The sequence below is a fragment of the Meriones unguiculatus genome, chromosome 9, assembly GCF_030254825.1.
Source record: "Meriones unguiculatus strain TT.TT164.6M chromosome 9, Bangor_MerUng_6.1, whole genome shotgun sequence".
NCBI classification, from domain to species: Eukaryota; Metazoa; Chordata; class Mammalia; order Rodentia; family Muridae; genus Meriones; species Meriones unguiculatus.
The window spans coordinates 698204-721500 of NC_083357.1; the positions used below are offsets into that span (position 1 = coordinate 698204).

Here is a 23297-nt window from a genome sequence, read left to right on the forward strand (position 1 = left end):
CTGGGGGCTTGACCCAGGGTACAGCACGCCAGGGCCAGGACAACAGTCAGCATTTCTACAGGGGGTGGGGGATCAGGGTAAGAGAATGACAAACAAGACCGATACATGGACTAAAGCAGAGAGAGAAAGGTACTGGATGATTTTTTGAGAAAAGAAAAAGGTGAAAAACAGGGTGTGGGAGAAAAAGCTGCCTGGGATGATAACATTCAGAGCTCTGACGAGGAAAAACAGGCGTAATTTGCTTCTCGGGTGGCGGGACACTTAACCCACACTTGGAGGAACTCAAGCTGGTAGTACTGTATGGGTGCACCTGGAAGTGGCATACTACTGATTTTGGGGAAAAATCTCTTAAAAGGAACGAGGCAAGGCATAATCTCAAATAGGGCAGCCCCGATGTCATTCATATCGGGAATGGAGGAGGATGGAGCAGGGTCGCATGCCTGGATGGAGCCTGATGACGACTGGGAACTCACAAGCCTGGAGTCTGCAGGACTGCAGTTCCATGGCAGAATCTGTTGCTGAATCTTATTTGTGTTCTATTCAGTTTGAGAGCTCTGTAACATGTGGCTGAAAAGTCAGAGCAGGGGATGCAGAACTGTATCTTTCACCATCCACATCTACATGCCCATCACCACCACTGCAGTGATATGTGAAGCCAAGGAGGTGAACAGGCTTGCCTGGGGTGTGTTCAGAGCACGGACAGCTGGACACAGATCTACATTTAGTCAGCAGGAGGATCGGGGGTCAGGGGAGACTACAAGGGAGAGTGAAAGAAAGAACCAGAGTAAAATATACTACACAAGTATATTTATTTACTTATTTCATTTATTTCTAAGCCACTTATTTATTTCATTTTTATGTGCACTGGTGTTCTGTCTGCATGTCTCTGTGCCAGGGCGGCAGATCCTCTAGAACTGGAGTTACAGACAGTTGCAAACTGCCCAGTGGGTACTGGGAATTGAGCTCAGGTCCTCTACAAGAGCAGCTGCTGCACTTAACCGTTGAGCTATCTCTCCAGCCCCCAGATTCTCATCTGTCTTTTTGTTTTGTTTTTTGAGACAGGGTTTCTCTATTTAATAGCCCTGGCTGTCCTGGAATTAGCTCTGCAGACCAGGGTGGCCTTAAACTTAAGAAGATCTGCCTGCCTCTGTCTTCGAAGTGCCTGGCCCGGATTCTAATCTTAATACTCCACCATGTATACTGCATATATTAAGTATACTGTGATTGTTCTGCCCTCCAATTTTATATATACCTGTCACCAAGAAGATGACAGAATGACTTTTATTTTTGTGTGCTATCAACAAGCTGTGCCCAGATCAGTAGATGGTACAATCATCTTGGCTAATTATTACTAACTAGATAGGACAAAAATCACAACGAAATCAAAGCTTCACGGTCCACATCACACACTGATGGCTGTATCTCACAGACGACACAATCCAGCTCCTCTAAAACAGTGAGAGGAGAAGGGCTGGAAGAAATAGAGAATGAAGCCACATATGTGTTTCATGTCTAGAATCCCAACGTTCACAAGACTGAGGCACGGCTGGGGGTTTATGGCCAGCCTGGGCCACACAGTAATTTTGTAATTAGCCTGGACTACTTGTTAAGATTCTGCCTCCAAAGGTAAAAACAAGGGCTGGGGGTGGTGTGGCTCAGCAGGCAAGAGCACTTACTCTTTAAGCACGAGGCCCTAGGTCTGAACACTCAACCTTCATGCAAAAAGCTGGGGTGTGGCTGTGCACGCCTGTGGCCCCGGGACTACACCCAGTCAAAATGGCGGGCTTCTAGCTGAGTGACAGATTCTCCATCTGAAGGCAGTCAGGCAGTGATAGCAGCATCCATCTGGCTTTGTGCTCCGATCCCTGCCATGTATGTAGGGCAAACACCTGCATACTCAAGTGCAGGCACCATATAAACACACTCATGCACACACTCACACCAAACCCCCGATATACCAAAAACAGGTAAGAGAAAGCTATGGCGCTCTGTGCAAAAAGGTTCTCTGCCTTGGCTAGTCACCCCACAGACGATCAGTTGAACAGCTCCTCCCATGTCATTCTGTTTACGGTGACTGCAGTCTGATAAACACGCAGAGGCGCTATCCTATCACAGGAGGTTGCACAGACTGCTTCACTTATGACTGTCAAAGAATTAAAAACATTTAAAGATAATGTTTATTGTGGCTGTGTATGAGCTGCATGTGTGTGGGAGCATGTGTGTACCATGGCACGCATGTGGACGTCAGAGGACAAATTTTGTAAAGCCAGTCCTCTCCCTCCACCTGAGTGTGAGCTGAAGGCACTGAACTCAGGTCGCAGGCTTGCAGAGCAAGCACCTTTCCCTGCGGAGCCACCTCACCAGCCCCATCAAAGAATTTTGAAGACAGTAAGGAACCTCAGATTCGTAGCTTAGGTTCCTAGTTCGGAGACGAGTAAACATTGAGAATTCACAACTGTTCCATGGCTTGGATAATATTACTAACTAGACGGGACAGACAGGACAGAGATCGCAGCGAGATCAAAGCTTCACCATCCACACCATGCAGAGGGCTGCTCTTCTCACCCTGGGTGTGAAGTTCAATGGTCAGCGGCAACAGGATGGACCAGCATCCTCAGGGTCAGTCCATCTGCTGGCTGTCTGCATGGAAAACTTGTGCTCTCTAACCCCTAAGCTCCAAGTAGACCTCACCAGGTTCTCAGGTGCTCTTCTTAAACCTTGACTCCTATGCTTTCCTCTCAAGAACAACGAGGAGCCTCTAGTAAGCTATGTGTGACCTGCGTCAGAAAACTCAATTACAGTGCACACGCTCTATCACGTGGTACTGGATCTCAGATCATAATAGACTTAATGTGTTCTACCCAATCGTCCAGTGAAAAAAGTTTCTCTGCCACGACATTGAAACATTTAGCATTAATTATACATGATAGTGTGGGTAGAGCTGGAAATTAAATTCTGTAATAGGGTAACTCCAGAGACCACTTTCCTTACATGCATGTTTCGGCCTCACCACTGAATTCCCTGCTAGGAAGTGAACCTAGGACCTTGATCATGCTGGCCAACTACTCTGCCGTTGAGTTATGAGTCCAGTGCAACAATGTGGTTTTTAAATGTGTAAGTTGAAGGTTAAACAGTAGGGGGATGGCTTAAAGGTTAAGAGCACTTATAGAGGACCCCAGTGCAGTTCCTAGCACCCACAGATGGCTCACAACTGCGCACGACTCCAGCTACAGGGATCTGGCAGCCTCTACGGCTGTGCAGGCACATACAGGTTTACACAGACACACAGACACGCACCCATACTCAGTTAAAGAAGAACTGCAAGCCAGAGAGCCAATATAATTTTTCTGCCGATCATCCCACATTTGAACCTCACACTGAGTAGAAGACAGGTATCCAGCTCAATGTGGCTCACTGGGCATGCGGAGATGGAGTGCTTGGCTCATGCCACCTTGTTTACTACGGCCAGGAGGAGTAAGCTAGTGCTGATGTCTCTTCCCCTCAGGCTTAGCAGAGCAGTTTTCACTACTCTGAAGCTAGTTTCACTCTGCCCTGGCAAGCAGATGGCAGTTCCTTCTCTCATGGCCCCTTGCTGAGTCCTGAACAGTCCAGCCAAATGACCTCGTGACCTTGTCCTGGGCTTTTGTCCTAGACTTTTCATTGGCTGTATACTTTGAAATCGCTCCTGTTCACCTCATTTTATTTTCTTCTTGCTGCTGACCAAAAGTCTGTTACTTCTAAACAGTAAACATTTCACACATCTGTCTCGGCTTTTCCTCTCACTTTTTTTCTCTTTTGACTTGGCCCAAATGCAAATAACGAACAAGTGTTTATCCTTTTAAAGCTTTCCAGACAAAAGGAAGGCCACCCTCTAGTGCATTACTGCCTTGCACACTGCGGAAGGGCACCAAGGTACTGTGACACCCGGGGCTGGAGAACCACCCTGTCCATGCTGCCCCTGACAGTCTCCAAGCACGTAATATGTGCTGAATAACCACCCATGACTAGACTTTCGCTGGTTCCAAGCCCCATACTGAGCCAAAGACTCTTCCCTTACCTTGAACTTTAAGGCAGGTGTCTGTGTTCTGGCTGATGTCTTCAGTCCATGCAGCCGCTCTTCTATTTCCCTCAGCCTAGGAGGCAGCATGAGACCACACTTACATACATTTATAGTTTCACTACAACCAGAGGCTTACTACTGTATGAAGCATGTGACAGCCCTCATACTAAGGCCCATGACAACATTTATTTAATGCTCCTGCTGTACTGCTCAGGAACTTCTCATGACACCTGCATAGACACACTTTATCCATCCATCCATCCATCCATCCATCCATCCATCCATCCATCCATCCAATGTAGCTTTAAAAATTATACTTTATACTCTCTTGTCCAGTCTTTTTAAAAAACTTTTTTTCCCTTTTTTACATTTATTATAAATGAATTTTATAGGTCTCTTCATGGCATTGACTCCACCTACTTTAATTTCTGAATTAGACATTACTAGTCCACCACAGTTTGGCCCTTCTCTGCTAAACAGCATTTGAGTCACCTCACTCATATCACCGTTTGGTCTTGCTCACACATAATAATACATTTGCTTAACATTTTTTCTCAAGAAAGTGACAGCTCATTTTCTGTGCATATGTATGTTTCCTTGACTATTCCTTTAGCTCGGCTGACTCAATTCCTGACCCTGATTCTACCTAACAAGTGCTAGGATTACAAGCATACGCCTCCATGGCTATGTCTTTTTTTCTTTTTTAATTTTTAAATCTTTTTAGACTTTATTTTTAACCACATGTGTTTGCGGATATTTGTGCAGAAATATGGATGCAGTGCCTGCAACAAGCCAGAAAAAGGTGCTGGAACTCCTGTGGCTAGAGGAACAGGTGATTGTTGAGCTGTCTGACATGTGTGCTAGGAATCAAATTAAGGTCGAATACAAAGTCTCACCAGATTTACTCATCTAAAATGCTGCTTTGAGGACTGCCAAACTTTCTTTTTTGGTTTTTCAAGACAGGGTTTCTCTGTGTAGCTCTTGAATGTCCTAAAACTTGCTCTGTAGACCAGGCTAGTTTCAAACTCAGAAATCTACTGGTGTTTGCCTCTTGAGTGCTGGGATTAAAAGCGTGTGCCACCACGCCTAGCTAAATGCCATTTTCTTCCAAGACTAAAATTCATTTTTCTGTTATAATATTTATGTCTATGGCATCTAACCAATATAACCCCGAGACAACTATTCCAAAAGTAAAACAAAGCCAATACTTTCATAGTAAAAACTTGTTAAATAACTCAACTGTTTTTATAAAATGTTAAACTATCAGAATCAGTGTTTTTCATTGCAAACTTATATCAGTAAGAAAATGAAAAAGATGAAGAATGAAAATATAAATTAAGATAATAATGTAGCAAATATTTAAAAGATCTAAGAAGGTCATTAATGGTCATATAATCATTAAATGTTTATTATATGGTATATAATCGTTAACAAAGATAATGTAAAATAATCTGCCAAGAATGAAGAAGTTTTAACACTATTTTCAGAACAGTATTAACAAAGGTGCAGACCAACCTCTACACAGCAGCAAAACAAATGATTACACATTGCAACCTGTGAGCAAAGGTGGAAGGAGGCAAATGAAACTATTTTATTCTGTAGAAAAATGCATGTAAGTAGTATAAAAGTTAATAACCTATAGCTTACTTGGGCATGTTATCTAGTAATTGATCGTGAACAAAGCATAAAGCTTCCTTTCTTTTTTACTTGAAATTTTAACTACATGTTTTTCTGTGTGCACCTGTGAGGACAGAAGAGGACACTGGGTTTCCCGGAGCTGGAGTTACAGACAAGGAGTTGTGAGCAGCCTGATGTAGGTGCTGGGAACTCAACTCGGGTCCTTTGAAAGACCAGCCTGTATTCTTAACTGTGACGCCATCTCTTTGGACCCAAGGCCTTCTCGTACGAACATTAGCAATACCATAAAGACACTCTCAGCTCTCTCAGAAGCTAGGTTGTTTACCGTCGCTTTGTCATATAGAGCTCATCCAGAAGATGCCGCTCTTCATAGCTCATCCACCTCTCGTCAGGCAGCTCCTCCTCCTTCTGCAGCAGCTGCTCATACAGTCGAACTGGATTCCAGCCCGTCATGATGTCATAAGTGATTACACACCCCAAGGAATGGGACACTATTGAGACTTTACCCCCTTTCTCTTCGAAGTCTGGATTCCGAGAACAGAAAAGGGAATATAATCGGTTCAGCTCTTGCTGAAGGCCTTTAACTAGCTGTTCGAAATAAGAAAATATCATATTAGACTTTTCACTGAGCGCTACACACTTTACTTCTAAAATGCAGATGTATTAAGAAGAAAAACAAATATGATAAAATATAAATAGATATTACATTTACTCAGGTGCTTTAAAAAGGTGTAGAAATGGAGGGACATTTCTACGCTACAAACCATGTCATCACCACAGAATACACCACAGGCAGATTACTGAAAAAGACCCTTTTATATACTTTTAGTAAATTCCACTAGCCAGCTGACCTACAAACAAAAATTTCCTTTTAAATTCCAGTAAGATCTCCAAAGATCCCTGAGAATTTTCACTTCACTGAAACTTACTATGTCAATTCAAAATTTTTATAGTGTGTGGCTTTAGTCACAGTAAAATTTTAAAAAAATATATAAATTTATAGCAGATACATTTGTCTCTATGAGGCTTTTCCCCTTGAAGCTGAACATCAATGAACATTACTGAAATAACCTCCTCCCCAAATCTAACAAACTAACACTATGTTATCACTGAAACCCATTCTGGACCTGGATCTGAGGGTTAGTTGAGTCCTTCTTCCTATTTCTTTGATCTGATTATAGAATTCAGTGTTTATCCATTTCATCTCATCACTTAACAAGCTAGGGTTAAGTGGGTTAAGAGCGTTTCTTTTTTTCTTTCTTTTTTTCTTTCAGCTTCTATTTTCAATCAGGAGGCAACCAAACTCCATCAGCTGAGATTGAACATTCTTCCTCTAAGTGCATACAGTGGCTTTCACTCTTGTGCTTATGACTGGCAGGCTCAGGAGTGGCCTGAAGGCCTGGCATCCTCTGCTGACATCTTGGAGTGTAATAAAACAACCCTGAGGCTAATCTGGGCAGACCAGTGGGCTCTACCTCTTGATCAGAGACTCTGACGGCCTGAAATTTGCATCCACGACAAATTCCTGGAAACTGTTGGTGCTGCTGGCCCGAGAACTCTATGAACGACTAGTTCAAGGGGAAAAGGACATAAAAGCCTTTCAGGAGGGACTGTAGGTAAAACCTCAGGCAAGACTAAAAGGTATGCAGTGCAATGTCAATGTCCATGCTGTTCACTAAGGGAGCTGAAATGTAATTCTTTGGAGTGAGCTCGTACAGTATCAGCAATCCATAAAAACAAAAAAACAAAACCAAAAAACTTCCTTCCTTACAATCCATGCAACAGTTGGGGAGAAAGTGCGCATGTGTGTAGTTTCCTTGGTACTGAATGCAGCTCTCTGCATGCTAGGGCAAGTGAGACACTAACCTAGCTCTGCGCATTATTTACTTTTGAAGGTCTTAATTAAGGTTTATACCATGTAAAAATAGAGGTGTCTCAGTACACTGGCAAAAAGCACTCAATTTTCATGTTGTTTAAAAAAATGCAACCCTCAAAAATGTGAATTGAGAGGACCTAGCTGACACAGCCTTTACCCACTACCCTGGCTCTTCTGTGGCCATTGACAAACTTAGGGTTTTTCCTGAGAATCTCAATCTCAGAGTCAAGAGACCCATGGGTGACCTAAATGAACGCTGTGGAGATGAAGAGTCCCTTCTGTGGCCCCTCTGGTTGGTGGTGGCTTACCCTAACCCAGAAGGCAGCTTTGCTACTACAAAGGTCTTCCTTAAGCAAATGGACTTGCTGCTGCTCTTCACGGATTCTTACTTTACTTCTGGGTTAGAGGAACATGAGAGACTAATTTCTCAGATTATTTTGTTTTTTTATGAGTGTTCTGTCTGCAGGTATGTCTGCGCAGCACATGTGCCTGGAGGATGTCAGAAGAGGGGGTTCCAATCCCCTGGAAGTGTGAGCCACCCTGTGGGTGCTAGGAACTGAACCGGGGTCCTCTGTCAAAGCAAGTGCTCTTAGCTGAGCACCTCCCAGGCTCCCACATGAGGGATTCTAATTTAGACTTTTCTTTTATAAAAAAACAAGATCACCTTTGCCCATCTCTTCCTAAGTACTCCTTTTGTTCTTCATAATGCCTTAAGAAATACTACCCAGAATTCCCTCAGGGTATCACCTAGGAGAACTGTTGATTTAAAATATAAACACAGGCTTTATTTCAGACCAAGTGACTCACAACCTCTGGGGGATGGACCTAGAAAACAGTTTTTCCCTTTAAATAGTTTATTTCCTCAACTTTTATTTAAAAATAACTTGAAAATATAAAATGTTACATAGTAAAATTAGCACAAACAGCCAAATGTCTGGGCTGGAGCTGGCTCAGTGGTTAAGAATGTACAGTGCTCTTACAGAGGACAAACACCCGTATGGGGCAGCTCACAACCACCTGTTCACTCGAGCTCAAAGGAGCAGATGCCCTGTTCTGGACTCCACAGGCGCTCGCACACACATGCACATTCCCCTCCTCACAACACGTAATTAAAAAATCCACACACTAGGATTTATTTAGATTCTCCTTTTGTTAGTATTTATCACATTTGTGATAAATTATTTCTCTCTGCTTCTGTGAACACATACATGAATAACTTCCGAGAATTTTTGGTAATTACTTGAGGAATATAGTATCCATTGTCGTCTTTTATCCCTTAATACTTCATACTTAATACTTCAGTGTTTATTCCTTCAAACTAGCACTATTTCTAGCATAATTATCCATGCCACATGGTACTGTTTGGATATATTTTATCTAAGTTACCACCCATAATCCAACTCTGTCATCCCCTCCTGCAGCTCCCTCATCTACTACAGGAAGATGGGATACAGTGTTTATCAGATCTTTTCACCTCCTGTAATCTGAATTACTGAATGTTTCCTGTAATTACTGTCATTTATGGCACTGAGAGTTTAAAAGAACGCAGCCTCAGTCCTAGTCCTTGTTTTGTGTTTTTCAAGTATTTCATCATCATATTAAGATGCCGAGAAGAGGATGTTGCATCCTCCATAGGTTTAAACCACACCCAAAGGTTTACAATGTCCACCTGTCCCCTGGGAAACCCAGTATAGAGGCTGCCTGATTTCTCCTGTGTGTAATTATGATTTCTCCTTTATGGACCAGTGAGCAGTCTATGGATGTACTCTAAGACCAGGCAATTAGTCTGCTCCTAAACAAAACATTGCCCTCCATTTAACATTCACATCCAGACTCTGGATACCCGATACCGCCATGCCAGCTATAAAGTGATTTTCCAACCCCAGTCAGCTTTATCATTCTAAAAGCAAGGGACCTCTCCTCCTCCCACTTATTTTTCAAATTATAACCAAAATAAATGTTAGATTAAAAAAAGGTTTGCAATCCTTATTGCACTGTCATTATTATACCCCCACATTAAACATTAAAAGTACTAATAATTCCTGTAGTAACAGTCAACAATCAACCTAGGTACCCAAACAGACTCAGGCAACTGACCTGTTCTCTGGTCCTATCCTTGTGACCTGCCATTATTCATTTGAATTTCTTTAGCTTCTGTCATAAATAGTTGTTTTGGGCTCTGAATCAGCTTTTTTCTTTATTGGAAACACAGTACGGTAAACATCTGGATGTTAGGACTACTCAGTATGGTAAGGGATATTTTTGTTTCTTAGCTATTTTAGTGTACATGACTGGGAAATGCAAGTATGTGAGCAGTCACCTCCATATGTGCGTGTGTGTGTATACATACAATATAGGTACTGTATGTGTATACATTTATATATACACACACACATATACACATACAATACTTATAGACATATTTTATAAATCATGAGTTCAGAATGATACCTTCATCTCTATCCTCAATAGAGTACACACACACACACACACTTATAATTTTATTAGTCTATTGTTTTTTGAGACAAGGTTTCACTCTGTAGCGACTGGCCTTGAACTCGGAGCAATCTTTCTGCCCTGTCTCCTGAGTGTTGGGATTACAAGCGTGAACCACCATGTACCTCTCTGTTTTGAGACAAGGACTCACTGGGTGGCTCTGCTTCCTGAGTGGATTAAAGGTGTGCATTACCAGTTATGGCCTTCCTCTGTATTTTTAAGGAGCACCGAGTGACACTCTTATCAGGCCAGGCCTGTCTGGGAAGCCCTGGGGAAGACTTGGTCTGAAGCTGACCAAATTCACTATTAAACGGCATTTATCTGCTGCCACTGGGAAGCACACCTAACATGACAACACAGTCGTGACACTTACCTCATCCCTGTAAAGTGGGCTGGTATAGTACATTATGTCCATTGCACTGCTGTTCAGCATGTCCCTCAAGCCTCGCACTTTGTCAGGGGTAATGGAATCAACAGTGTCTACAGGAACAAAACAACCAAATCAAACTTACAGAAGGTTACAGGGAAAAATTACATTTCTTAAAGTAATTCAATGTTTAAACATTAAACGTTAGTGGGGGACCTTTCCTTTGTTTAAAATATCTAAAACAAAACACCGAAAGTAAGAGACAATAAAAAGAGACACAAACAGAAAAGGAACGTTAAAGAATGAAGGCCATTATCCATTTCTTGGCCTCTATCTACCCTGGCCCTGACTATGCCCACCTGGCATGCCTGGCACTGCTAACAACAAACTGGCGACAAATACATTTTTCCTATGCTTTGTATTTATCAATCTCTCGTGAACCAATGACTTGATGGGCCCGCAATGTCAGATCACAAATATAAACAAAGGTAAACAAATTCGTTATGGGCATCAGTAAACAGGACAAAGGCTGTGTGACTTGTGAAACAAACAGTTACAGTACTAAAAGCACTGGAGAGCACTGAGCTCCACATGGGTTATGCAAGCACAGGGAATGGACACTGCCATGGGAAAGCACAGAAGGGCAGAAGCCCTGTGACCTCAGGTGAAGGCAAGTCATGCACTGGCTTGAATGGTTTTATTTTATTTATGCTGTAATTTAGTACAATGTAGTAAGGTCTAAAAGGCAACACGATGAAGACTAAGGTTCTCTATCCTCAAGTACTCTTCCAATGTGTCGGAGAGTCTTGGCCTTCATGTTCAGCCTTTGGTCCAGCTAATGAATAAAGCAGCACTTTTTTTTTTTTTTTTTTTAGCCTTTCCCCCATAGGATAACCTGTTTCCAAACACATTCAAAGTACAGGTCATCCACGGTTTCAGCCCTGGGCTGCGATACTGTTTTGCTGTGGTGGGGTTCCAGCGTTAGCAAAGGCTGACGTGCCTTGGCACTGGTTTTCCTCCCCAGCTTTCCTCCAACATTGACGTATTTCAGCTAGAAAGGGTTAGCCATCCTGCAACCTCGGAGGCCCTGACCCCTGCAACCTCGGAGGCCCTGACTCCTGCCACCTCGGAGGCCCTGACTCCTGCCACCTCGGAGGCCCTGACTCCTGCCACCTCGGAGGCCCTGACTCCTGCCACCTCGGAGGCCCTGACTCCTGCCACCTCGGAGGCCCTGACCCCTGACCCTGCCTTGGCAGACCCTCTGCTCCACAGTCAGTTTATCGAGTCCCATAAAGTCTACAGCTCAGTCTGCGAGTTGCATCTCTAGAGTATTCAGCCATTTACCCTGAGAGAATCATTTCTGTATTTACATTTTCTATATTTTAATAGTACTTGTACGTTAAAATGTAAATGTACACACTTAAGTTATTTAAAGTTACACATTTTATATAAAAGTTGTATAATATCTGAGTTATTTCTTGAGGTCTTACATTTTTTATGTTATTTCTGGTCTAAAGAAAAGCAATTGTTTTTGCACATGAATCTTTTATGTCATGACCTGACAAGCTGATTGGATATAATGATTTTTCTGTATAGTTTGTGTATTCTGAGCTGACAGCAATGTAAACCACACCAGCCTTGGAGCCACAGAGATCCACCTGCATCGACCATCCGAGTGCGGGGACTAAAGGCGTGCGCCACCGTACCTGGCCAAGATTTTGTTCTTACTAAAAATATTTCTAAAACCTCATAAACTTACTCTAGAAAGGATTTGTCACTGGCTAGTATCATTCAATTTCAAAGCAAAATATACCTCCATCAAGAGTAAGCTTTGACCGCCATTCAACAGGCAGAAACTCAACATGTGTTGCATGGTTGGAAAAATGTCTTTCTTCTATTTTTCTTGCAGCTTCTCTCATCCTAAAAAATAAGACAAACATAAGACAAACTCTGAGGACAACTTCACATATGTCTTTCCATGGTGTACGGTACCTCTCATTGCAACACTTCCATTTCCTGGTAGCTGTGCAACTATACTCCACTGACAGCGACACCAAGCTGCCAACACAGCTCAGCTCTGCCTCGGTCACCTTCCTGTTTCTCACCAAGGACTTGAACTTTCTGTTACCGTACATTTTAATTTACTGTACATTACTGCACAGCTCTTCAGGGATGTAAGAGCACAGTGAATGAATCTGTGCTTGCGCTCCCCTCTAGGCCATCATCTAATTACGCATTATCTCATTTCATCTCTTTAAACATTTTTTTTAAATTAGTATATAATTACATCATTCCCCACCCCTCCTTCCAGCATCTCTAATATCCCAAGCTTACCTTTCCTGTTCCCTCTCAATTTATGGCCTCTTTTTCTTGCATTATTGTTGCACACATACACACACGAGTAAATACATAAATACAACCTGCTAGGTCTGTTTAGTGTTCCTTACATGTATATAACTTTAGGTCTGACCACATGGTACCGCATAAGCAATTAGGGGGCTCACCCTGGGATGACTAATTTTCCCTGTCTCTGAAGTAGTTAACTATCTGTAGCTAGCTCTTCATCTAGTGGTGGGCCCTCTGAGTTTACTGTGTCCATCTTGGCATGCCTAGTGGCAGTGCCATGGGCCAGGTTTTGCTCAGGCAGCCATCCTGTTGAGGGTTCATGGCTTCAGCCTCCCTGTCACATCTAGAAGACACTGTCCTGCAGAAGATTTCCTAATCCTCGGGCTCTTGCAATCTTTCTGTGCTCTCCTTTATCTTCTCTTTATTTTGCAAATTTCAGTTGTTTGTTTTTTGCTTTGAAAATTAAGGTATCGATGAACTTACATCTTTCCTTTTGTCAGTTATGGATAGGATTATGATTAGCACAATGAAGATACTGAATGGTTCACTGTGAAAAACTTCTCATACTATCCCTTCAACAGACACACCTTCCTTGCATAGTTTAAAGCAAATCCCAGATACCACACCATTTTATTTCTGCTTCTCTTTTCTTCATGCAAACATGAAACCCAAGGTTTCAAATACTCCAGAGTCCTACCTTGCACACGTGAGGCAAATACTCTGCCACTGAGCTATCCCCCAGCCATCTTAGCTCCAAACAGCATATTTTTCTAAAATAACATCTATTCAGTATTATGGTATTACAACTGAGTAAAATTTTAATTTTAGCAGGTATATAGTTCAGTAGCCTCATTTTCTCAGCTGACTATAAAAATTATTTCACAATAACATTAGAGCATTTTATGTTGTTTATATTCCAAATACTACAGTCCATCCACTGCAGACTGAGATGGGCCTCCTGTCTGTTTATATTCCAAATACTACAGTCCACCCACTGCAGACTGAGATGGGCCTCCTGTCTGTTTATATTCCAAATACTACAGCCCATCCACTGCAGACTGAGATGGGCCTCCTGTCTGTTTATATTCCAAATACTACAGTCCACCCACTGCAGACTGAGATGGGCCTCCTGTCTGTTTATATTCCAAATACTACAGTCCACCCACTGCAGACTGAGATGGGCCCCCTGTCTGTCAATCTGCAAACCCACTCCTCCTTCCACCGTTCCCTGCGGTGTCAGTTGCACCCATGTGAAGTTACTGATATGGTCTTTGTACAGCTCCTGTGAGGTGGTAGTGACACAGAGGCCAAGCAGATGTCAGTGAGTTTGGAAAAACCTCACAGGCTTCGGCCTTTTTGTGTTAGGTTTTGCCTGACTTTTACCTGGAAAAAAAAAAAACAAACCAAACTCCTCTTTTACTAATGATCTCAGGGAAGCTACGCCAGCAAACCTAGTTCTCATTGTCCTCAATATCTAAGCAAAGGACGTATCAGGTCATGATATCATGCCAAGTAATCTCTGACTCATCATCAAACAAGGTCAGACTTAGAGCTATGAGATGCCTATTGGAGACACAGACTGAGAAGAGCAGGGCAGCCTCCAACGCCCAACAGCAAGACCACTTAACCTGCACGCACTCTTACTTCACTCCCTCAGTGGGCACGCTGAGCTTACAGAGTGCAGCAGGCTCAACATTTGTAGATATCGGCCGCTGAGGATTTACTTAGCACCGGACATTTACTTCACAAATAAGGAACTCTGCCTGCAGCCTCAGGGTCTGATAAACTTTGCTACCAATAGTGACTGACTTCTCACTGCAAGTCTTTACCTCATCAATTTGCTTTATTGTGACTGCTGGCAAAGAGCCTTTAACCCCTCACTCCTTTAAGATACCACTGAACTTCTGAAACATATCCTCCCACACCCCCCACTCCCAGTAAGTTCCTAAAGAGGCTTTAGCTAAAGCTGAGGGTGTATCAATTAAGAAGGTAAATATCCTGCCTTGTATGTTAAGTATCTGGAGTTGTTTCCTCTGGGAGCTATGAATGGGCAGATTACACTAAAAACTGTCAGTTTAAACAACTTTTTTTTTCTTTTAAAGATTTATTTATTTATTATATATATATATATAGTGTTCTGCCTTCATGTACACCTGCACTCCAGAAGAGGGCACCAGATCTCACTATAGATGATTGTGAGCCACCATGTGGTTGCTGGGAATTGAACTCAGGACCTCTGGAAGAGCAGACAGTGCTCTTAACCTCTAAGCCATCTCTCCAGCCCTTAAACAGTTCTTAATCCTTGAGTTGGACAACTCTGAAGACTTTCAATTTCTGAAGCTCAGAGAGCAGGAAATACACTTAAAACTAGATCTTTTCTGCTGTCAGGCTTAAACTAATTACACATGTTAATTGGGGCTTTCTTATTCATCCTTCCTCCTGCAATGGGGGAAATGAAGCGTCACCTGAGCCTGTGTGGGCCGGCTTCCGCCGCAGGCAGAAGCTAGGACTGTGGACTGGGTGCGGAGTGTATGCGAGCACTCACATGGCTGTGTTCTTGATGATTCTGCCTTGGTCCATCTTCTGCCCGATGCCATGCACAACAAACACGATGTGAGAGGTCTGGGACGGCTTGTCTTCCAGAGTGGCTTCCTCTACGTACCCGCGATGAAGCCTGGTCCCGCTGCTGGAGGCTGCGGGAAAGTACAGCCCTAAGCTTGCTACTCGCACAATATATTTAGAGAAAGAAAAGGTGGTAATAACAAGACTATAAGAAGATATTTTATTGGGTATAGGAAGAGGAAATAAAATTTGTAAGATAATATATATTGATTGACTGTCATAAAAACTGGAAAGCCAGAAACCATTAGGAAAACAAAAGAATAAACAGGAAAAAAAAAAAAAAAGCTTTCTATGTTAAAACAATATACCAGGCACGGTGGCACATGCCTTAATCCTAGTACTTGGGAGGCAAAGGTCTATCTCTGTGAGCAGAAGGCCAGCCTGGACTATACAATGAGTTCCAGGACAGCCAGGGCTATGTAGTAAGACCCTGTCTCAAAAAAAAAAAAAAAAAAAATCACTAACAAAGATAAAAGATGCATGAATACTAGGAAAACTAAGCAAAAATATGATCTATATACAAAGAGCTTACTACTCAAAAAGCACACACATTCAATTACTGTTTTTAAGCGTAAGATATAAAAAGGTAACCCACAAAATGAATGCAAACATAAAATTTTCAGATACATTTATAGCAAATAAAATGTGAAAGATGGCATTTAAAAATTTTATCAGACTTAAAAATGAATTTTCAAACTTACTGAGGATGCTCCATCTTCCCTAGACACTTAAAACATTAATGTGTGTGTGTGTGTGTGGGGAGGCTGGCATGTAAGGAAGCATGCCTGTGGTCAGAGGACAGCTGCAGGTGTCAGTCCCCCCCTCCACAAAGCAGTCTCTTGCTCTGCTGCTGAGGCACGGTAGCTGGCTCTCTGGACTTCTGTCTCCCCCGAGTAGAGCCTGTATTATAGCTGCACACTATCTTTTAAGTGTCTTCTGAGAATTTGAACTCAGGCCATCACACTTGAGTGTCAAATGCTTTTTATCTATGGAGCCGTCTACCCAACCCTTCTTTTTTCTTTCACTAAAACTAAACTGTAAAAGGCCAGGAAGCAACCCCAGTGGCAATACTTTAAAAGAGTTGCATCGTCTTTCCCACAATCACCATTCTCTCCTCCACGGAAATGAATCCAAGACAATATGGCTTCTGTCTCAACAATTCCAGCCACAAAAGGCACTGTCACTGAAGATAAAGAAACATTCTAGCCTCCTCTTCCTTTATGCTATGCATCAACTGCTATGTTCAATTTACAGTCTCAACTTGGACTGCTTTAGCACACAGAAAGGCATTTACTGTCCTTGATACAGAATTCTACATTCATAATTATGAGTTGATGAGTGAATACATATACCTTATATCTACTTTTGGTTCCCCAAATTTTGACAACCCACAGTAATATGTAACAATTACCTTTAGAAAACCCCAGTTTTTGGGTAACTGTTCTTGCAATTTTGGATGTGGTTGCATCACTGTAGAGATAGACTTCATCCATGCTATGCCAATCCACGTGATTCCGACTCAGTTTGTAGCTATGAACAGCTGTCGCACAAAAGAGAGGAATTTCAAGTTCCCCAAGACAGATTTCTTTGTATAAAACATCCTAATACTCAGTTTTCTGAATCAGTACTATCTAAGTCAGATACTATGTATTTTAGTTCAGTAGAGAACATTTCATTAGAAATAGTTCTGTCACAATAAGCATTGTATAGACCTTTATAGATGGTCAACAGTGCTGCAAGGAACAGCAGGGACAGGCCTGACTGTACCAGACAGCCTTTGGATGCAGTTAAAATGGTTTTGATAAAGAGCTGCATCCCAGTGGTATGACTCCTCTCCCCGAGGGACACACATTTATTTAAAAGTCCCCAGCAGCCCTGGCACAGGAACTTAAATTCTATCCCTTCTGCTCTATTTTACTAAAAATATCAAGATATATAAAATTTCACTCAGTGTGAGACAAAAAATGTAAAAAGAGAATAATATTTTAGAATGTAAGGTACTTTGGGAATGGATATTAAAGCCAATTATCACTCAATATTGTTCATCATGACAGAAATACAAAACTGAAGGTTTAAGAAGAAATTAATATTTATGCCAGGATGGCTGCTGCATTTCTGTAGCAGAGGTTATGCTTATTTTACACAAGGTCTTAAATGCAGATAAGGGATTCTCAGCTCACGAAGCAGGCTCTGTGTACTGGCTGCTTCTGTATCTCTAGTGCTAAACTTAGTGTTTGGAATGTGGGGCACATGCGTGAATCCATTAATAGTTGTGGAAGCAATGAACTGAAACTGGTCTACTCTACTGATGATAATTTGATAATTCATATATTTTGAAGGCCTAAATTTTCATCTATATATTTGTCACTTAAGTAAGAGAATTTCACATTTTTATCTTCTGAAAACTGGTATTTACCACCACTGTGACCAATAATCACTTTAAACCCTGTTAGGGTAAAAACTGCATCGCTGTTTCAGTCATAAAAACTGATGTAAAAGAGATGGATTTGCTTGAAAGCTAGGAACTGGCAGGTGCACCCGCTCTACCCGAGGATGAGCTGTGATGACATCGCGTTAAGAGCACAGTTCTAGGGTGGAAGGTGTTGCTCAGCGGTTCAGAGCACTGGCTGCTGCTCCTCTAGAGCACCCACACAGCAGTGCCAGGAGCCCATGGCACCAGACACGCACATGGTATGCGCATATATGCAGGTATTCAGGCAAAATACTCATGCATATAACGTAACAAAATATTAAAAAAAATACAGTTCTGTGTAACAGGGTTCAATCCTTGTCAAGACTGTAAGACATGCTGAGGTAGCATGTTCCCCATGAGAAGACATGGCACACTAGAAGAAAATGCATCCCTTATGTTACTAATAATTTAGAAGTTTTATAAAAACCGATTATATTTTACTTACCTCCCAGGATATGTTACTGACGTGTACATTTGTGTGTGTGTTGTGTTTGTGTGTGTGTGCGTGTGCACGTGTGTGAGTGTATCTCACACAGGACTACATTTTAATTACCACAACACACTCTTACACCTTTAGAAGACAACCACAGGGTCAGACTTTCAAATAAGAAGCTTTTCATAAGCTAAAGGGGTTTAATAACTTCTGCAAGGGCTTAATAAGCATTTACAAAGTAAAGTTTTGTTGAAATAGTTCTGAGCTACATATGTTTAAAAGACTGAAACTGTTTGATGAAATATTAAGAGAAAAGTAGCAGAAAATCTAGCAAAACTTTGTTCTTCTGCAAAACTTATATATTGTCTTAAAAACATCTTAATATTCAAATTTAATTATTCATCTTAATGGAAGACACAGTTTACAAAAGTTTATACATATGTATAATAATATAAAACTAGGCCAAACACTGCAACAGACACATTTTTAGAAAAAAACTAGAACTTCTATGCTCCAAGCACAACTGAACTAAAGCTCAGCGTAAGCTACACAGAGCAGAACGACGGTTACTGTACCTTGGGAACGCTTTCGCTTAAGACCTGTGGCATCTGTACTCTCCTTATTTCCTCTCCATTTGAACAGAGAAGGGAGGGAGAAGGGAGGTATGTGGTAGACAACTAAGAAAGCAAAAACACTCAGCTTCAAAGTAAATTTAAGTGAGTTTTTCTATTTTGCCTTTCCCTTTTAGTTTTGACTTTTAAAAACTACATTTGACAAACATTATTCTAAATGCTTTCCAAAATGTAATTTCTAGTTAAAAAAAAACAGTAAATCAAAAATTAGTTTAATGTCTGTCAAATATATGCTCTACTTTCTTTAAAAGAAACAAAGGCAAAGAATAGCTAAATTTATCAGTGACAGACAATACATCATCATCATTTATTTGCCTCTGCATAGCTACAAGAATGCAAGGCACTTTGAATGTTAAGAGATTTACAAACTCTATGATACTAAAGGTTATTTATATCACCACATTTCTGATGTCAGAGTCAAGCAATGATACACAATCTGAGACTACAGTCATGTTTAACAGCTAATTCCACTTGCCTGGACACACAGTCCACTGAACTCTACCCATACTGAGCTATGATGGCTTCAAGGTTGTGTCAGAAGCAAGGCTTCCTTTCATGACCAAGACAGTTGTTCGGAAGACTAAAAGTGAATAAACTTTCAAGAAAATCAAATTGGAGGCTCCACCTTCAACCATCTCTTTTGGAAAGCTTAGTGCTAACATAAAATTACTATCACTAGGTAACATATTGGTACCTTGTAGGCACTGAGCAGACAACACAGAGAAGCCAGGACACACTTGATACTTGACAAACCAGTAGATAACCTTAAAGCCAACATGTTCCCTGTCCAATTTTGCTATTTATGTTACCAATATATTAATTACATTGAAGTAATTATTTTAGTTCATTTAAAACAGAACCTTATAAATCAGTTTACTTTAGTTAACAAATTACCAATTTTTTACGATTTAAAATTTATTCTAATACATTCAATTTTTACCTTCACTCCCTTCTACATAAATTTGACATTAAAAGGTTACATACTATTCAACTAAAATCTTTCATTTCTATTGTACACACAATTGAAGTATATATGCAGAGATTTGTACATGAAGAATATTTGCAGAGATAAGGGCTTTTGTGTGAAATTCTTAAAAGGCATTAACTCCACCACAAATTAATTACTACATGCAATTAGATGGCTGGAGGCCTATGAACTAGGGCTATGAGCTGGGTGACAGCACAGCTACGAATGCCTCTGACACGGTAGAAGAGGACACGGAAGTGTCTTCTTCCTGTCCACTCTTCTTTCACGTTCCTCTGGCCAGTCATCCAGGAGCAGAGGTACACTTGGGCCAGCAAACACATTAAAGCAAATAAGCTAGGAAAGCTGCTAACAGAGCTAAGGGGCCAGATAGACATACACTTGGTTACTTGCTACATAGAGAAACAAAGACTAAATTCTGTAGGTCTAGTAAAATTAACCTGAACCAAATCCCATATTTACCAAACAAAGCTCTTGGGACACACATGAGCCACCTGACATTATGAATTTATGTGAGCACTTTCAGAAAACTGGTCAAGACACAAAAACGAATTCTCACCTTTTAAAACCAATAGCATAACTCTACAAAGATAAGCAAACACCATTACACAGCTTTTCACTCTCAAAGGAACACTGTACTTATTTAAAATGTTTTTATAGAATTAAATGGCTAGTTCTTCACCTTTACAACTTATTCTTACTTGAAAATCATTTGCTTAGGATTCATTCTTTTAATCCCAAACAGAATTACAGGTGCTATTTTTCTTTTTGCGTAAGAAAACCTTTGCAAACTGTCAGCTGGAGATCACTCACTGGTGAAGGAGACCGAAGGCCTAGAAAGTTCTATTTCCTGTCTTTTGTTAAAGTGGAGTTTAGTAGCTCCTATGCACAAGTGTACATACGTTCACGGTACAACTGAAGATGCTGGTTTATAAGCTGGTAACATTTAATAAAATTGAAGTCTTACTCGGTAATGAGAAGGCTGAAGAGTTAAATACTTAGGGTCATCTCCATAACTAATGAATCTCTCAAAGAAACTTTCTTTGCCATGTAACTTTGAATACAGTAAGTTTATCCAAAAAGTGGACATAATAATAATAATTCCTATAAGAGAAACATGCAATAACTTCTCCCTTTATAAAAACCGATTGTCTGGAAAATTAAAATTTATTTTCTTTTAGACAGGGGCTTGCCTAAGTTGCCTCAAACGATCTCTTGTTGAGTTCCTTTCCAAGCATGTACCATGATGCTCAGAGACCTGGAGAATTTACTCTCAGGAAAAGTAGGTGGTCTTGTGCATCTCAAACTTGCTAACTACAACAAAACTCCAGAACTCTTTCTTGGACCTCAGGTAAATTAAACAAACTGATAAAAAATTAAATCATAAAACCACAACTCCAAACTAGGGATCAGAACACCTCCCCCTCATCTATTTTTATGTTTAGATAGGGTCTCACTATAGGTAGCCCGGCCTTCCTGGAGCATGCTATGTAGACATGAGCTCAGTTTGCCTTTGCCTTTTGAATGCTGGATTAATCTGGCACCCTCATTTTTACCGACTTCTGAAATGTTCTTTCGGACATCTGTAGGAATATATACTTTCCTCATCAAATAAACTGCTACACACTGTGGACACTCACAGCATTAGTAATACTTGCACCGTCAGCACGTCTCACTAACTTTTGACCCGGGACTTTGGTGGGACTAAGTTTTGGTGGTAGAGACGAAACATCGGGCCTTGCCCATGTGAGGCCAGTGTTGGTGTAGCCTGAATATGGAACACCGGCAGTCTCTGTACCCTATCAAGTCTGTTCTTGACATGGGTGCACGCACGCGTGCAAGTATTTTTCTCTGGCTCCACCTGGTTTTTCTTTTTCTGTTCCTACTGTCTTGGTTTTTGTGTTAACTGAAGATTGTCAGTATTTCATCTTAATTTCTTACTGATATCAGCTTCCCATTGGGCTAGCACAGTGCCACTCCAGTACAGTTATCACAATGGAGCAAGTAACCCTGGCACACAGCTGTCAGCTGGGATTCACTCAGAGCTCTCCAGCTTTCCACAAGTGGATTTCTGTTCCTGGATCACACGCACTGTCTGGTCCCCTGGTCTCCTCACATCTCATTTGTTATCTGGAGCAGCAGGCCTCATGTTCAGTGCGTCTTACGCTTTCTTAACATGAAACTGAGGCTGTGCATTTGTGGCCAGAATGATACACAACATTAGTGCACTCAGATCAACTGTTAAACACTACTGTCTATGCCTGGATAAACTGTATTCCAGTACTAAACATGTTTATAGATTATGTATGTGAAGGCACAGTTTTATTTAATTAGTCATCTCAAGTGAATGGGTGGGCTCAGATTAGTCACCACGTTAGACAACATTTTCCTAGCCTTGGGGATGGAGCGAAGGCTCTGTGGTAAGAGTGCTTACTGCTCCTGCAGAGGACCCAGGTTTGGTTCCATGCACCCACACGGCAGCTCCTATCTGTAACTCTGGGTCAAGAGGATCCGATGCCTCTTCTGACCCTAACGGGCTCCTGCACACAGGTGGTTCATATACACACATACACATATTTTCCCCCTGAATTCTAGATGGGGTAGGAGAGCATCTTCATTTTAGTTCTCAGAGAATTAAGATTCAAATATCTAAGTCACAAACAATGATTATCTTTTTTGTGGGGTCTCTTTATTTGGATAGTTATACTAGACCTCCATCAACCTAATTCAATGTTCATTTAGATTAGTATGAAAAAATATAAAGAAGGTAAAATTTAAGCACATCTAATCCACTTGTGGTGACAGCTACACTAAACAGACATGGTCAAAGGTGAGAAGCAATATTTTATTCTGATGTCCCTGAAGGCAAGAACTTAGTTCCCTCGTAATTCCCTAAAACACCAATGAGTTCCTGCTTCTAGTATTTGCAAACATTTGTAGTTACTGGAAGAGACTCTAGAGAGCTTGTTAATAACTCCATGGCACTTTATTCCAAACTGTTTGGATCCATTGTCCGCTGTGCCTCCTCACATTTACTGTCTTATACCTCTCCTGCTGGGTCTCCCTTCTCTGAGACATCCTGAAAACTCCGAGGGTAGATGCCTTTATATTTCTCCCACAAAAGTGCCTAGCACAGCTTGGAGGCATTAACAATCTTGACACAAGAAGAGTCAATGCTTTATCATCACACAAGAATATATTTAGGGGAAAGGGTATTTTTCATCCCTGAAAGAATAAAATAGAAAGTTTAGAAAGCAAGATGAAATAATCTGGAGTATACATTTTTTTTTTGTTGTTAACTACTTTAAGTTCGAGGTATTCCCCTAAATGGTGGCTTTCTAGAGGGTAAATGATGTTTCTGTAATACCA

The 23297-nt window shown here is 41.2% G+C and overlaps 1 protein-coding gene across 10 annotated transcripts in view; it reads right to left on the minus strand.

Annotated features, from left to right (window-relative positions):
* Ddhd1 (DDHD domain containing 1) overlaps positions 1-23297 on the minus strand; it is a 61655-nt gene that overhangs the window by 12091 nt on the left and 26267 nt on the right. For 5 of the 10 annotated variants that reach the window (XM_021643347.2, XM_060390677.1, XM_060390679.1 and 2 more), the window contains 7 exons: positions 18887-18988; positions 16817-16945; positions 15329-15476; positions 12251-12357; positions 10444-10550; positions 6024-6286; positions 4058-4133 (listed from right to left, as the gene is read on the minus strand). In XM_021643347.2, the coding sequence (XP_021499022.1) occupies positions 4058-4133; positions 6024-6286; positions 10444-10550; positions 12251-12357; positions 15329-15476; positions 16817-16945; positions 18887-18988 (932 nt within the window). The remainder of the gene's footprint in view (positions 1-4057; positions 4134-6023; positions 6287-10443; positions 10551-12250; positions 12358-15328; positions 15477-16816; positions 16946-18886; positions 18989-23297) is intronic. The other 5 variants (XM_021643346.2, XM_021643343.2, XM_021643341.2 and 2 more) reach the window with 1 other exon arrangement.